This window comes from Ursus arctos, unplaced genomic scaffold (assembly GCF_023065955.2).
Source record: "Ursus arctos isolate Adak ecotype North America unplaced genomic scaffold, UrsArc2.0 scaffold_24, whole genome shotgun sequence".
NCBI lineage: Eukaryota > Metazoa > Chordata > Mammalia > Carnivora > Ursidae > Ursus > Ursus arctos.
Genome location: NW_026622919.1, coordinates 15,761,427 through 15,778,834, shown reverse-complemented (window position 1 = coordinate 15,778,834; position 17,408 = coordinate 15,761,427). Strand labels below are relative to the sequence as shown.

The 17,408-nt window shown below is 38.7% G+C and overlaps 1 protein-coding gene across 1 annotated transcript in view; it reads left to right on the top strand.

The window, feature by feature from the left end:
* The window catches only part of EFCAB3 (EF-hand calcium binding domain 3), a 209,054-nt gene that overhangs the window by 122,424 nt on the left and 69,222 nt on the right, over positions 1–17,408 (top strand). The window contains exons 74-79 of the mRNA XM_048212646.2: positions 8,536–8,589; positions 9,067–9,171; positions 10,806–10,859; positions 13,636–13,740; positions 14,055–14,108; positions 14,858–14,962. Coding sequence (XP_048068603.2) covers positions 8,536–8,589; positions 9,067–9,171; positions 10,806–10,859; positions 13,636–13,740; positions 14,055–14,108; positions 14,858–14,962 — 477 coding nt within the window. The remainder of the gene's footprint in view (positions 1–8,535; positions 8,590–9,066; positions 9,172–10,805; positions 10,860–13,635; positions 13,741–14,054; positions 14,109–14,857; positions 14,963–17,408) is intronic.

The window sequence follows — 17,408 nt, the reverse complement described above, 5'->3', positions numbered from 1 at the left end:
GTCCTAAAAGCACTCAGTGTAGAGATGGACAGCACATACAAAACAAAAACCGAAACAAATGCTATGCACTATGATATGTGCTATAATATTAATGAATATCTATACTGCTATGAAAGTACAAAGGAGATATTGACCAACCTGGATTCTCTAAGGCTTCACAGAGTGATTATTACTTCAAACAGACCTGAAAAGTTTGATGGTAGGAGGTGCCAAGAACTAAAAATAAAAGCTCTGAAAAAGGCGAAGAGACATACCTGACCATAGCAAATTTGGGGAACCATGTGTAACTTCATGTTGATCTAATACAGAGTACACATTCACATTATGTGACGAAATACTTTAATTTGACTCAGTCTGATCAATAATTCAGATATAATCTACCTGTGAAATAGGATAATAACAGTGCCTATATATGATGATGGCGAGGATAAACAAAATGATGGCTATGGAAATAGAAGAAATTCTTTAAATAGTTAAAATATAAAATAAAGGGGCGCCTGGGTGGCACAGCGGTTGGGCGTCTGCCTTCGGCTCAGGGCATGATCCCGGCATTATGGGATCGAGCCCCACATCAGGCTCCTCCGCTATGAGCTTGCTTCTTCCTCTCCCACTCCCCCGCTTGTGTTCCCTCTCTCGCTGGCTGTCTCTATCTCTGTCGGATAAATAAAAATAAAAAATCTTAAAAAATATATATATATAAAAAATAAAGATATTAGTTATTAGATTTTCTAATTCAAAAATCCAGTAATGTTTATTAAATAATTTCTATATTTAAGTCATTTTTCTAGATTCAGGAGCTATGAAGATATATGCCAGAATCTTACTGCTCAAAATAAAACAGTCTCTGCACTTAAAAAGTTCATAATCTTGCTAAGTAGATAAGAGATACATATTTTGAGCTTCTGGATAAACACTGCACTTTTTAAAATATTTGCATTTATCTTTACCACTTCCTAAAATACTAAAAAGATGTAAAGGAAATTAAAAAGGCTTAATCCACAAAGACTAAGAGAAGAGTGGAGAACATTATAGCAGATAAGAGGTGTCAGTTAAATTTCAAAAAACAGAAAGTGGATGAAAGACCATAAAAGGTTAAAACTGAGCCTGAAAGGGGAAGCAAAGAAGAAGAAGGCCACTTCAAGGGCACTCAGTTGGCTCAGTCAGTGGAGCATGCAACTTTTGATCTCGAAGTTGTGAGTTTGAACCCCAGGTTGATGTAGAGATTACTTAAAAATAAAATCTTTTAAAAAAAAAAAAAGAAAGAAAGAAAAGAAAAAAAAAGAAGGCAGCTGCTTCATGTCACAAAACTGTAAAAGAAAGGGGAGGCATCAGTTACCTCCAAAGTCAGGAATGTGAGTATGGTTGGAAGTAGAAGAATTGGTAGAGTCTTTAAAAAGAGCAATGTGATCTACAAATCCCCTTCCTCACTCCACAGCTAAACAAGTATTTCTTATCCATGCCACATAGAGATTTACTCTCTGGAGAGCTTAAACTAGAAAAATTCTAGAACATCAGACACAGCTAAGGTTGGGAGTAAATTTTCTACTGAAACAGGGAGATTAAGTGAAAGTCAACATATTGCATGGTGAGATCCTCCAAGTCATCTTCCTCCACTGGCCTCCCTAGATGCTGGCAGTGAATTCCAGTATCCTTTATTCAGATATTGACATATCCAGGCTGCAATGAAAAGCCATTTGTGCTATTAAAACAAAACACCTCACCCTTAAACATAAACAACCAAGAACCATATGACATATAAAAAAAGTCGTTACATGAAAGACAGAAATAAGAACTAGCAGCAAAGGGGGCGCCTGGGTGGCGCAGTCGTTAAGCGTCTGCCTTCGGCTCAGGGCGTGATCCCGGCGTTCTGGGATCGAGCCCCACATCAGGCTCCTCCGCTGAAAGCCTGCTTCTTCCTATCCCACTCCCCCTGCTTGTGTTCCCTCTCTCGCTGGCTGTCTCTGTCAAATAAATAAATAAAATCTTAAAAAAAAAAAAAAAAAAGAACTAGCAGCAAAGAAGGAACTTGGAGGAAATACAGTAATCCCCTTTATGCATGGGGCAAATGTTCCAAAAGCCCCAGTGGATGCCTGAAACCATGCATAATACCAAACTCTCTATATGTTTTTTCCTATACATACATACCTATGATAAAGTTTAATATATAAATTAGGCACAGTAAGAGATTAACAATAATAACTAATAATAAAATAGAATAATTATAATAATATACTATAATAAAAGTTACATGCATGTGATCTCTTACTCTGTCTCTCTCAGTATCTTACTGTACTGTACTTACCCTTCTTCTTGTGGTGATGTGAGAAGAAAAAATGCCTACATGATGAGATGAAGTGAGATGAATTATGTAGGCATTGTGATGTAGCATTAGGCTACTGTCGACCTTCTGATGATATATCAGAAGGAAGGTCATCTGCTTCCAGACCACAGTTGACACAAATAACTGAAACCAGGGAAAGCAAAACTGCAGATAAGCAGGGAATATTGTAGTGAAAGGAAAGAGCACAAAAATAATTCAAGACAATTTTAACTAATATCTTCAGAAAGATGAGAAAATCCCTAGTTATGGAACAAGAAAAAGAGGCTATGCATCAGGATAGGAGGCACTGTGGGAAAGGAGCACTTAAAAAAATTTTTTTAAGCTCTTTAGAAAAAAAGCTGTAGAATTTATAAATTCAGTAGGTGGAAGGGCTAGAAGATGAATTTGAATATTGGAACAAAAAGACAAAAGAGATGGAAAATAGGAGGAAAAAGATAAGAAAATCAATCCTAGAAATCCAACAACTGAATATCAGAAGAACTTCCAAAAAGAGAAAACAAAGACAATAGAGGAAGAAATTGTAAAATAAATCAAATTTTTAAAAGTCTCCAACTCTAAAAGAATGTGACTCCAGATTGAAAGGGCTCAGCCAAGTACCTACCACAAGGAGCAGAAAAAGACTCATACCAGAGTATGTTGTGAAATATCAGAACAGCAGAAATAAAGGGATTATAAAAATTTCCAAAGAGAAAGAAACAGGTCACATAGAAAGTTTGGGGTATGTGAATGGTACTAGACTTCACAACTACTGAAGATGAAAGACAATTGTGTAATACTTTCAAAATTATTAGAAAATGTGTTTCCAACCTGGAATTCTATATCCTGCTAACACATCAATCAAGTGTGAGAATAAAATTCATATTCTCACATATTTCAAAATAAGACATTTTCTGAGCAAAGGCTCAGAAAAAAATTTCTATGTAAATATCATTTCTTAAGAAACTAATTTTGGGGGGAAAGATGTCACCAACAGAATAGGAGACCATAGCCTCCTTCCCCCAACAAAGATCAACAATTAGACAGTTATCCACAGGGACACCTGGGTAGCTCAGTCCATTAAGCTTCTCCTTCGGCTCAGGTCATGATCCCAGAGTTCTGGGATTGAGCCCCAGATTGGGCTCCCTGCTCAGCCGGAAGTCTGCTTCCTCTCCTCCTGCCCCTGCTCTGCTCTCTCTCTCTCTCTCTCGTTCACACTCTCTCAAATAAATAAATAAAATCTTTTTAAAAAAATAGACAGGTATCCACAAATGAAAATAGCTCTGGGAGAGCTTAGGAGTACACTTAAAAACCTTAAGCAGAAGCATGAGAGACTATGAAATATGAGAAACAAACTGAGGGCTTCAGAGAGGAGGGGGGGTGGGGGAATGGGATAGACTGGTGATGGGTAGTAAGGAGGGCACGTATTGCATGGTGCACTGGGTGTTATACGCAACTAATGAATCATCGAACTTTACATCAGAAACCAGGGATGTACTGTATGGTGACTAACATAATAAAAAAACATTAAAATTTTTAAAAAATGAAAAAAAAACATATTGTGAAACAGCAGAAATGTGAATATCATTTTTACTATATTTTACAGAGATGCATAGTCGGAATATTTGCTAAGTGAGGCTGATCTGTAAAATCAAGAGGTAACCTGGAATATATTGCTATTTCTTAAAAAAAAAACAAAACAAAAAAAAAAAACCTTAAGCAACACAGTGGAGGGAAAAAAAACAAAAAAAAAACAAACAAAAACAAAACAAAAAAAAAAACCCCACCCTGAAAATAACCAAAAAAAGGGGGGGGTAAAAAGAACAGTTTAGTTTTGCCTATATCATCCCATCCTTTAGACCAGCACTCTCACTGCCAAGAGGGAAGTCCCTAGCCCAAAAGAGTTCCCCTCACAAGAAAAGGAGAGTGGGCTGCATGACCAACTTCCCCAACCTTTTGGGGCAGTACATAAAGGACCTGCTTAGGTTTCACTCCACCCGGTGACCAACAAAAACATCTAGAGATGGCTAACAATAAGGAAAAGGGAAGGGGATACTAGTATCAGTCACATAGTGGGAGCTACCATAGTTCCCAGTGGCCTCATCTGCAAATGACCCCATCTGCAAGTGACTCCCACAGTTTCTGCTGCTGAGGACCTCAACAGCCCTTGCAAACCCTAAAAATACCCCCTAGTTTTCATCACTGAGGACCTCATTACAGACCCCAGCAGACTGCTCCACAGAGGATCCCAGCAGCTCTTATTGCTGAAGAAACCAACTGTCAAAACAGCCACTGCAGACTTCCTTCAGATTTTGCCACTGAAGTTTTCACTCCACAGGTTTTTGTGTTCACAGAAGCCACCCACCAGCCACCCTCGTCACTAGGAGTGTATCTGCAGCCAGCCACTGCTGTTGCAGATGCACCTGCAGCCAGCCCCACAGCTGAACATGTGCAAACCACTGGTTCCAGCCACCACTACCACCTTCCCTGCTCCCTAGCTGCTGGACCTGTGGGTGCTTGCTGCTAAGGACCCCAAAAGCCCTTAAAGCCCCTCTAGATCTGCCATAGCTCTCACCAAGAACCATGCAGTTTTTGATGTCATGGACCGCAGAAATGTGAGCAGACAAGACACCACATACCCCCAGACGTGGAGCCACCATATATTCCCACTCTTAGCACCACACACCACTAGACCCAGAGTCACAACTCCAGTATACCCTTTTGGACAGGTGAAGGTCTTTTCTTACCAAAAACAGTCCATAAAGTCTGGAGGAGGAGACTGCTTCTTTACGTGCACAGACACACACACACAAGCCTACAGGGATCATGAAGAATTAGGGAAACATGACACCACCAAGGGAACACAGTAAACTTCCAGTAACTGACCCCAAAGAAATGGAGATACACAAATTTCCTAACAAAGAATTCAAAATAATTGTTCTAAAGATACTCATCTGTAAGAGGACTCAGAAAAACAATTTTAATAATGAAAACAATACAAGAACAAAATGAGAAGTTCAACGTAGAGATGGAAAATGTAAAAATGAACCAAATAGAAACTTTGGAGCTGAAAAATACAATTACTAACCTGGAGAATTCAATGAAGAGCTTAAAAACCCAGCTGAACCAAGCAGAAGAAAGAATCAGTGAACCTGAAGAAAGATCATTTAAAAAATATTCAATTCGAGGGGCAAAAAGGATGGAGAATGAAAAGGAATAAAGAAAGCCTATGGGGGGGGGCTGGGTGGCTCAGTCGTTAAGTGTCTGCCTTCGCTCAGGTCATCCCAGGGTTCTGGGATCAAGCCCCACGTCAGACTCTCTGCTCCGTGGGGAGCCTGCTTCTCCTTTTCCCATTCCCCCTGCTTGTGTTCCCTCTCTCGCTGTCTCTCTCTCTCTCTCTCTGTCATACAAATAGATAAAATCTTTAAAAAAAAAAAAGCCTATGGGACTTATAGGACAGCATTAAGAGAAACAATGCACACATAATTAGAGTATCAGAAGGAGAAAAGAGAGAGAACGGAACAGAAAGCTTATTTTTTTTAACTGGCTGATAACTTCCCAAATCTGGGAAGAGATTTGAACATCCAAATTCATGAAGTTCATAGTTGCCAATAAAAATTCAACCCAGAGGGGCGCCTGGGTGGCACAGCAGTTAAGCGTCTGCCTTTGGCTCAGGGTGTGATCCCAGCGTTATGGGATCGAGCCCCACATCAGGCTCCTCTGCTGTGAGCCTGCTTCTTCCTCTCCCACTCCCCCTGCTTGTGTTCCCTCTCTCGCTGGCTGTCTCTCTCTCTGTCAAATAAATAAATAAAATCTTTAAAAAAAAAATTCAACCCAGCGAGACCTTTGCTAAGACATAATATAATAAAGCGATCAAAAATCAAAGATAAAGAGAATCTTGAAAGCAGCAGGAGAAAAGAAGCTTGTCACCTACAAAGGCACCCCCATTAGATATTAGCAATTTTCTGAGCAGAGACCTTGCAGGCCAGGAGAGAGTGAGATAATATATTCAAAGTGCTAAAAGAAAACACTGTCAGCCAAGAATACATTAAAGTCCAGCAAAATTGTCCATCGGCAATGAAGAAGAGATATCTCCAGACAAACAAGAGCTGAGGAAGTTTATTATCACTTGACATGCCTTGCAAGAAATGCCTCAAGGCGTTCTTCAAGCTGAAATGAAAGAAGGTTAATAAGTAACATGAGAATATATGAAAATATTCAGCACATTGGTAAAAGTAAGTCAGAATAGAATCCTCTAATATGTAACATGGTTGTATGTTAACCACTTGACTGTAAAGGTTAAAGGACAAAAGTAAAAATAGCTATAGCTACAGTACTTTGTTAATGGATATACAATATAAAAATGCAGATTGTTCCATCAAAAACAAAATGTAAGGAGGAATTAAAAAGGTAGAATTTTTGTATGCAATCTAAGTTAAGCTGTTATCAGCTTAAAACAGACTTAAAAAGAAGGGAGTTAAACTGTATCAGTAACAGAAAATCATCAGTTCACAAAGGAAGACAGCAAGAGAGGAAAAAAGGGACTAAAGAACTAAGAATGGCCACAAACTAATTAGTAAGATGACACTAGGTCCAGTGGCTAGGGAACATTATGGAGAGAGCGAGCTAGGGAGCAGGGGTAGGGGCAGACGGAGAGGGAGGGAATCTCAAGCAGACTCCCCACTGAGTGAGGAGCCCAGTGCAGGGCTCAGTCCCACAACCCCGAGATGATAAACTGAGCCGACATCAAGAGAGTCAGACGCTTAACTGAGCCACCCAGGTGCCCCTCTGTCATGCTTATTTTAAATTCCTGGCCCTTTTAGTCCGATAATTCATATTCAAATAGCATATGTTATTCAGTTTGTTTGCTTATTTGTTTGTTTTTTTGTTTTTGAAGTAGTCGTATTCCTCAGATGACTAGTTACTTTGGTCATGTGAGCCTTTTTTCTCTTGGGGCATCATTACTGTGTTTAGAAATGTGCTTTAGGCAAGGGTGTAAAGTCAGGCTCCACACCACATCAGCCTGTTGGTTTTAAGGAGAAGAGAAGGGATGAGCCCCAGAGCAGAGAGACCCAAATATCGTTGATCATTTTCCTGATTTGAAACTGTTCTAGGCACCACCTCTGGTCAGAGTTTCACTTTTAAACTCAGAGAGAAGTAGAATTGAAGAAGGCAATCTGTATAGATTGTTATCCAGTAGCTCTAAAGATTGAGAAGAGAGATGGAGGATAAAATATCCGAGGCAACTCGTCAGTCTTCCCTGTTTACAACCAGTCCTCTCTCCAGAAAGATTTATATACTGCTCCGATATTACTTCCACTTGCACTAGTGGTCTAGGATTTTGCTGCTACTTTCTATAGGAAAAAAAAAGGGGTGGGCAATGGTAATCTCAGAGTCATAGTACGGAGACATGAGGGCAGAAGTTTTTAATGTTTCCCCAATTGGTCCTTTAACTGCACTGCTAGTAAGCCCTGCACTCTAGGCTGTAAGCACATACACTCACACTGGTACAGCTTTCCATCTCCTACTGGTGTCGCTGTGGCTTTTCACTTCATTCCTAGAATCCAAGTTTCTACTCAGACTTCAGCTTCTTCAGGGTTGATTTCTGGGGAAGGAGCCAGGAATTCATGCTAGTGCATCATCTATGTAGGAATAGAAATCTATATTTGAATTTTTGTAAAATATGAAGCCTGTGATGGCAACAGATGAGATCTCACTAAGGGATTACCTTGTGGAAGAGTTTATTTTCATGGGCTTGTCAATAAAAGTGTCTAAAACAATATCGATTTGATGTCATGTGAAAAACATGTCGAAATGTTCAGTACTAATATTCAAAGACGTCCTGTTATGGTCATCAGGTTGTTTAATTCAGAAATCATCCATCTCTTCACTCATGAGTCCCACTATATCTACTGTTATCCTTGGGAGCATTAATATGTGTGATCAATGCAAAAGAGTAGAAAATGAGAATTAGATGAAAAGAGAGATATGATAAAAGTATGGCAAGACACCACCAATAATTGTTTCAAATGTCAAATCAAAAAGTGGGTAGATTTGCTATCTTGAGAACCTTCTGCCATTTGTCTAACTCTTGAGTTGGGATATAAACAGAAAAAAAATGACTAAAACTATAAAAATTGTCCTTTCTGAAATTGCTGGGTTTTCCATGATTACAGCGGGTCCCCTTACCGATTACTGTATTGTACTCTATCTTACAGCTGCTGGGAAGTTATATAAGCATAGGTTGCTGGATGGTATAAGGTCTCTCAAAGGTAAGTGAGCAATCAGGTAAAATTGAGACTCCTTTATGTTTTGTATTTACATTTTAAAAACCATTTATTTTTGGTGATGACAGATTTGTCATCTAACCTGTTTATTAAGTATTCTTGTCTCATCGTTTACTACTTTTAACGTAACTACCTTCAAAGGAATTATTTTGGTCTTTATCATTTCATTTCAAGTCCTATTTTCGGAGTAGAATTATAAAGGCAGTGTCTTACAGAATTCACCAGACTTGCCTAATCCTTTAGTTTTTTTCCTTATAAACGTCTCATGAGAGCTATTGGCCAATCCTCTGGACAAAAATGAGGAGCAGGTTCTGTTCTTGATTCCATGATAGCTCTTTTCATTTAAACAAATTTATTGTTCCTTTGATTGTACTCCCTCTAATTAATGCATAGACATGCCTAGCATTTTTTACTATGTCATTATCATTTGCTTTTCTCACTCCCATCCTTTTTTTCCCTAAGGAGTGGATCTTAATATTAATAAGTTAGGATCCTTCATAGAGAATATGGGCTTTGACCTGGGAAAAGAGGAATACCTTGACCTGCTCAGCAACCTGCCTGCTGATGGTAAGCTGCTCCTACAGTGAAACTTCGCATTTATATGAGAATTTCTGAGAGTATATGTAGAGTGTGCAGAAACATTAAAAAACAGAAAGATAAGGGCCCAGTCCTCAAGAACTCATCAATTCCTGCAGTGGACTTTACTGAGTGCCTAATATACATAGCTATTAGAAAGATAAAAATGAAGATGACAGGTTCTCTGTCCTGTAGGAGTTCACAGTCTGGTAAGGAGGCTTATATGCTGACAGGTCATCATAACACTATGTGGTTGTGCTATAAGGCTAAAAATGCATTCAATAAGATCCTAAAGGAGGGAAAAGCTAAGCTGGCCAGATAGGAAATTGGAGAAAGACTTGTTGGAAGATGTATAGAAATTCTCCAGTGAAAAAAGGCATTCCATGGGGATTAAGGAGTGTGCTTATCATGATGAGCACTAGGTAATGTATAGAATTGTTGAACCACTATATTTATACACCTGAAACTATTATAACACTGTATGTTAACTATACTGGAATTAAAAAAAAAAAAAGCTGGGACAACCCCAGAAAACAACCACCCCTGGGAAACTCCAGCAGGCTACTTGTACAGTACATACGGAGCCTGTACTTGCAAGTACTTACTTACACCCAGGTGCCCCAGGATGCAGATATTTTTTGTTATACATTTTCCAGGTATCTTGAAAGTTTACTGGACTGCCACAATGGTGATGTTGCGTTGTGGAAGTATCAGCCATCTCCCTGAGTACCACTTTTCAGGTCAATGAGGCCACAGGAAATAGCATTCATAAGTCTTCTGTGGGACTAATTGAAATACATGAGAATGGATGAGACATTTTCCTATGAGGCACTAACAATCTATTGGGCTGATCCTACTAAATACCCCCACTTAAGAGGAAAATACTAAATAAAGATTTAAAAAACACAAAATTAAAAAATTTTTATTAAAGTTCAATTAGATTGATCAAAGCTTTTTAAATATATAATGAGTATGGGTAGGGGAAGAACACAGCAAAGTGTCATCTGTCATTCCAGTGCAGAAATAGGTGTTATTAATGCTCTAAGTCAGATCTTTCCTATTGAAGCATTTGCCCCTTTTAAGGTGCTTGTCAGCCGCATAATCAATAAATTGGAGTTCTTCCTTATCTGAAAACAGAGAGGGCTACTTTTTAAATGTCAGGCCAGCACACTACTATGTGGAGCTTATCTTAATAGAATAAAAACTGAGGTTTGAAGTGTGAAATTAGGGGTGCCTGGGTGGCACAGTTGTTAAGTGTCTGCCTTCGGCTCAGGGTGTGATCCCAGCATTCTGGGATCAAGCCCCGCATCAGGCTCCTCCGCCAGAAGCCTGCTTCTTCCTCTCCCACTGCCCCTGCTTGTGTTCTCTCTCTCGCTCTCTCTGTCTCTCTCTCTCTCTGTCAAATAAATAAATAAAGTCTTTTTTAAAAAGTGTGAAATTAAGTATCTTTTTTATAATCAGAGCTTTGTCTTTCCACATTTTCCGTTTGATAAGAAAATAGGATAAAATTCTAGAGCGAATCATTAAAATTTGCTGAATTTGTGTTGTACTTCAGTGTATGACTTTTATGCCCTCTGTTTCTCTCTATTATTGTGTTATGCATAAAACTCTGTCTTCTCTTACAGATGAGGGAAAGATTGAAGTGAATGTGGTAATGGATGAAGGAAATCTTTTTACAGGTGGGTTAGATCTTTATTGCCTCATTATTCAACATCTGTATATCCCAAGCGTGAATCAACAAAAACCAAACTTTCAGGAGCTTATTTAGCTGGGGCAAGAAAAATGTATAAATGCATATAAATAAATGCAATAAAATGTTATATGTGCTATGTTAAAAACCTATACAAAGTAAAGAAGGGGTAGAATGGTCACTTGCACCTGAGGAAGAGAAATTGGGAAATGCTTTAATAGAATGGGCAACACATGAGCTGATCCTTAAACTTTAAGTCAGTTTTGCCAGAAAGAGTAGGGTGGGCATTCCTGAAAGAGAAAAAATAATAATAAAAGGGACCAAAATGAGAAACTGTATGATGCTTTATGGAACTAGAAAAAATCTGGAGTAGCTAAAGCATAAATGCTGTCAGGAGTTTGGCAAGGAATAAACTTAGAGAGTACAAAGTGGGATGTGGTGGGTTGAGTAATGGCTCCCAAAGATATCCAGGTCCTAATCCCCAGAACTTGTGAATGTTACCTTATCTAGCCAAAGGGACCATGGAGATGGGATTAGGGATCTTGAGATGGGGAGGTTATCCTTGATTATTCAGTTGAGCACTAAATATAATCACAAGTGTCCTTAGAAGAGGGAAGCAAGGTGATAGTTAATAACAGAAAAAGTAGAGGGCAATGCAACAACAGAAGCAAGATGCTACACTGCTAGCTTTGAAGATGGAAGAAGGGGAGTAAGTTAAGGAGTGTAAGTGGCCTCTAGAAATAGAATAGTCAAGGGAACGGATTCCTCCTGAGAGTCTCCTAAAGGAACCAGCCCATCTAACACCTTGACTTTAGCTCAGTGAAACTAATTTGGGATTTCTGACCTCCAGAACTGTAAGAGAAAAAAATCTGTATTGTTTTACACCACCATGTTTTTGGTAATTTGTTACAGCAATAGGAAACTAATATGGGGGACAAATCACCGAGGGCCCTGAATACCTAGTAAAGTAGTACAAATTTCATCCTGCACAGAGTAGGGAGTCATTCCAGGATTTTAAGCAGGAGTCTGTGTGATTAGATTTGCAAATTAGAAAGATTGCTGTAGCAGAAATATAAAGGATGGATGGAGGTATATGTACAGGAATAGAGTCAAGGAAACTAGTTAGAGAGCATATTGTAATTGTCCAGGCAAATGACAATAAAGGGCAGAAGTAAGTCATTCTCTGTGAGACTTGAGAGGAAGAGACATATAGAAGAGATGTTACAGATATAGAATCTGTAGAATTTGGTTACAGATCAGGTGTAGAGATAGAGCAAAAAGATAGAATGAAGGATGACGCCTCAGTTTCTGAGCTGGGTAGTTGGGTGGGTGACAGTGTGAAAAGAAAGCTAGCAATGGAAAGAAAAATCAGGGTGGTAAAACACAGAATAGATTTGAGAGGATATACAATTTTGTGGGCTTATATTTTGAAGAATGGGGATGATACAGATAAAAGGTGTGGTTAGGCTGATAATTTTGAGGCAGAAGGCCCACGTCTGTCAAAACGTGATCAAGGTTAGCAGACTAGGAAATTGCTCTGTTGTGTCTGAAGAGTCATTTCCTTGGCTGGTTGGGGGGGGGGGCGGGGGGAGATATCAGAAGCTCCAATAGTCCAAGACATCGCAGAAGAGGTCTGAAGCAGTTGGGGGAAAACAGCCTTTGCGCACATTTCCTCCCAGGCACTTGTGCAGAAGACTGGTTAACTCCCCAGATATTATCCTCCCAATGGAAGCACTGCAGTATGGTTCCAGAGGACTAAAAGCAAGAGTTTTCTTTTTCTGGAATTGGAAATGATTAAGAGGTTCAAACTGTCTACCTAAATGGCATCTTTCCCCCTCCCCTCCAGCTTTATGGAGATATAATTGATATATAACATTGTGTAAGTTTAAGGTATACAATGTGATGATTGGATATACATAGGTATTTCAGAATATTTACCACAATATGGTTAATTAATACCTTCATCACCTCACATAATTACCATTTTGTTGTTTTTGTTGCTTAACCGCATCTTAAAGCTAGAGGGAAGAGCCATCATGAAGGAAAGTTTCACATAGCCAACCTACAAGCAGATTGAGAAATGGCTATGGGGGGCAAGGATAAGATTCCCACCTTCTAACAGGAACTAGAACCAAGTCCATTACCAAACAAACTTGTTAGCTTTATGTCTTACCCATTTGGGGAATAGTCTGGTGTTCCCTTGTCTGTCTTACTCTAGCACTTTACATTAAAGCCCTAAGAATTAAAGTATCTATGTGCTAGTTTTCCTGGAACACTAAAAAGAAGTGAACTTGGAAGACTGCATTTAATTTCCTAGCCACCCTTAGGGAAGCCCAAAAAGTATACTAGGTGGTAGTAGCTGCCAAGAAGAGAAGAAAGCAAAGCCCATCAAATCCCTAAGGCATGACAGAGAGCCAGTCTGGGGTAAAAGAAGCCCCTGGAGAAAAGCCCTGTATGGTTCCATGATGTATAATTAATGCAAAACCAAGATTTCAATGTTTGCACAAAATTATATTTCAATGACATTATTTTCCTTATTGATTATTTTCTCACTCTACCTATATACTGGTGAATGTTTGCATCTACTGACTCCTGGCCTAAATTTGATCACTGTTTTAGCCAAAAAGCTCTAAGATTATGTCTTAGCTGGCATTCTCTCAGGTTTACTTCATTGTTTAATCAACAAATGCCATATGGGCATTTTTTATAATATAGGATCATCATTCTGCAGATTTTCAACCATTACCACCTTTTACTTTTTAAAGGTGAGAAGTTTGATACAAGTAACCTGGAAACCTTTCTGGGAAATATGGGGATAATGCTCACAGAAGAGAAAGGCCTGGAGCTACAGAACAAGCTTCCAGTTGATGGTAAGCATTGAAAATATCACAGTGTGGGGGGAAAAAATCACAGTGGCCTTCAGGGAAAGTTAAATATGAGGACTTTTGTAACTAATACTCCCTATTTAAGGAATGTTTCATCCCCCCAGTCCCCATCACCAAAATGATTTCACCAAATTGAGAGCTGTTTCCACTCTTAAGTTTTATTCTTGGAAGTGAAATAATATAAATTTTTAGAATAAAACATTTAAAAGTCTATGTTTCTGAACTTACGCATGTTTCATTTAAATTCATTTAAATATCAACACTACTGCTTGAAACTTGAATTTTTCCCTTTCTTACAGACAAAGGAAAGGTGTATGTGAACAGATTGATGAAAGAGCTAAGGTCTCTTGAAGGTAAGAAGCATAATGAAAAGGCAAGTAAAATAGGTCATCAAGCTTTGCTTTTATTTTCAAAAACTCATCCTGTTTTACAGTTTTCAGATTATTAATCCAACTGTCCCAACTATTTGTTAAGTCAGTGTTTTTCTTTTTATGCTTTAGGCACACTACAGTCACCAAAATGGTTTAAATACAGTAACCCAAAAGCAGTGGTTCCCAAGTAAAGCAGTACGTCAGAATCACAAAGGGGAGAAACATAGCATTCAAATCACTAGGCCCCTTTCCAGTCATATTGATCTTGGATTTCCAGAGATAGTATCTAGAAATGTATGTTCTTAAAAAGTTTTCCAGAGGATTATAATAGAGTAAATCCATGGATTGGCTGTCTATCTGGCTTAATGGCTGGCTGGCTGAACGGATGGGTAGATGGATGGATTTATAGTTCTCCATTAATTCAGCAAGTTTGGAATTCTTCCATGCAAACGCATGTATCGTGGCTGATTTTACTCTTTACCATGACTTACAAATACCGTTAACTACTCACTTTATTCTCGTAAATGTTTTCCTGAAAGTCCTAACAGAATCCCACAGATCAGGGTTTAGGAATTCCTGACTTAGATACCAAAACCGCATTTACTTGAATGGTTTAATTGTTCTTTGCTCTTCATTGTCTGTGTAGTACAAATGCCTAGGCACGATCTATAGTAACCCACTCTTGACATCATTACAAATATTTTTCATATCCCACCCTTTTCTTTCCTAAGGGGTGAAGATGTCTCCAAATAAGGTGGACACTTTCTTGGAAAACATGGGAATTGATCTCAAGGAGAAAGAAATCCAGGAACTAAAGGACTGCCTACCAGTTGATGGTGAGAGTTTTGAGTGTCAATATATCCCTTAGCCAAACTTTGGACTTGAGGCTAGTCTCAGGCCTGGAATGACTGAAGATAGGGTTTATATGAAAAGAAGAAAAAGAAAGAGTGAGGCCTTTAGCATAGCTACCAAACTGGCCCCAATGGCTATCAGTTGGGAAGGATCACCAAGAATGTTGCCCTGTATAGATGACAAGTGTCACTCTTCACAGGAAATTCCAGGGTCTAACAAAGAATACTCAAGATTTTAATCTTTGAGTTCCTACTGCTAACCCAGCATTAAATAACAATGACCAACACTACACAGTCCTGACACGTGCAAGGCACCATTTTTAAGCACTTCACATATATTGTCTTTTTTTTTTTAAAGACTTTATTTATTTATTTGACAGAGATAGAGACAGCCAGAGAGAGAGGGAACACAAGCAGGGGGAGTGGGAGAGAAAGAAGCAGGCTCATAGCGGAGGAGCCTGATGTGGGGCTCGATCCCAGAACGCCGGGATCACGCCCTGAGCTGAGGGCAGACGCTTAACCACTGTGCCACCCAGGCGCCCCCACATATATTGTCTTATTTAATCTTGCTAACAACTCTACAAGGCAGGTTGTATTTTTACTTCCATTTTACATTTAAGGAAACTAAGGCACAGAGAAGTCAAGTAGTTTGCCTAAAGTCAGAGAGCTCATTAAGTGGTGGACAGGCAATCTGGCTCCAGAAACTGTCTCTTAGCCACTCTGCTATACTGCTATGAACGACTAGATATAATAAATTTAAGAAGATACATAGCAGTGCTCAATGTAATTAATTAAACTTGGCATATATTAGACTCATGCTAGTAGAATTGAGGAAAATGCATGAGGAAATTTTGAGAGACTCCTGTCCCCTTGAGGAAGTAGTAAAGATATAAGATTGATCCAAGTCAATGAATATGTAAATCAGTAGTACCTTTCATTCTTTTATTCCATAAACTTTAATTGAATGCCTGTGATGTGTCAGGCACTGTTCTAGACCCTCAGATCGTTTACCCTAATAAGAGGTAAGCAGTTTTTCCAAAAATGACTTTTTCTTTGTTTTTTAAATCCCTTTGGTAGCTCTTTTAATCTACCAATCAGTTCAATAAATGCAGATATTTGTCATTGCCTTGTTTTTCTAGTATCCTGAAACATGAGAAAAGATACCAGCACAATGATTTAAAGTATGCAGCTAATTCTAATCTAATTCTTGTGGACTACCTTGTACATCTGTGGAATCATGTGAGATAGGATGCAGAACTGTTTCAGGGGCCCAGTGGGCCTCAGTGGAGCTGATTAGAGACACACAAAGTAAAGGACATGAGGGGATCTGTCCTTTACAGGCACAGACTATTCTCCACTAAAGGTTCTTCCTTATCCTGTTTAAAAGTCATAATATGATAGTATTCTGCTTCATCATCATCATCATCATCATAAATGCTGTAATATTATAAAAGGATATCAATAAAAGATTATCATAAACGAAAAGACATAAAAAAGAACAAGCAAGGAGAAATTCCATATCTAAGAACCTGGAATATGTGTACTGATTTTAAAGCTAATTCATTCTTTATAATATATGTTTGCATTGTACTGGAACTTAATTATTAAGTAGACATTTATGGATCATCAATCTTATGCAGACCCTTAAATGAATGTTGAGGTAATAGTAGGAGTGCAAAGTGATTCTTGGTTTCCCACCCTTGAGGGAATTTACAATCTTAGGATTATTATTACACAAAATGAAATAAGAGTGTGAACATGTTTGAGTAGTGATGGACTGACACCTTTGGCCAAGTTGGAAGTGGAGAAGGAGTATGTCCATAGGCAGTCTTAAGGTTCCAAATGGAATCTTGCCTATTAGAGCAATAGCATCTTGTAACTACTATCTTAATTAACTATCTTATCCAGTGTTTCTCAAACTTGCAATTTTATAGACTACTAAAAATGTATCCACTGACCTCTAGTAACTTCAGACTTTGAGAAATAGACTAAAGAAACTAAGTGCATCATCTATGAAAAAGTCTTTCAATTGAGAATAGGTACTGCGAAACAAAAGTTTTGTCATCATGCCTGGAAATTTAACTGGATATATCAACATGATGATTATCACGTTGGCAACCTAGAAGCAGCCGGGCACGCGTACCAGGGCTCTATCCTTTAAGGGGATCACTTGATGCCAAGGGGATCCTAAGCCCAAAGGTAAAGTCAGCACTGACAAATGGAAACATCATTTTTAAACAAAATTTTTAAACTCTCAAAACATTTCAGACCCGTGCCTAAGAAAGAGTAGCCCAATAAATAAATAGTGGATTGTCTTGAAGGAAAGAGTGCTTTAAAACTCGCTCGTGTGTTGTGCTGTGTGGGTTTTGATAGTGTAAAATGCAGGAGCTATGTTAACTTACACTGAGGACGGGAAAAAATAATGAACTTC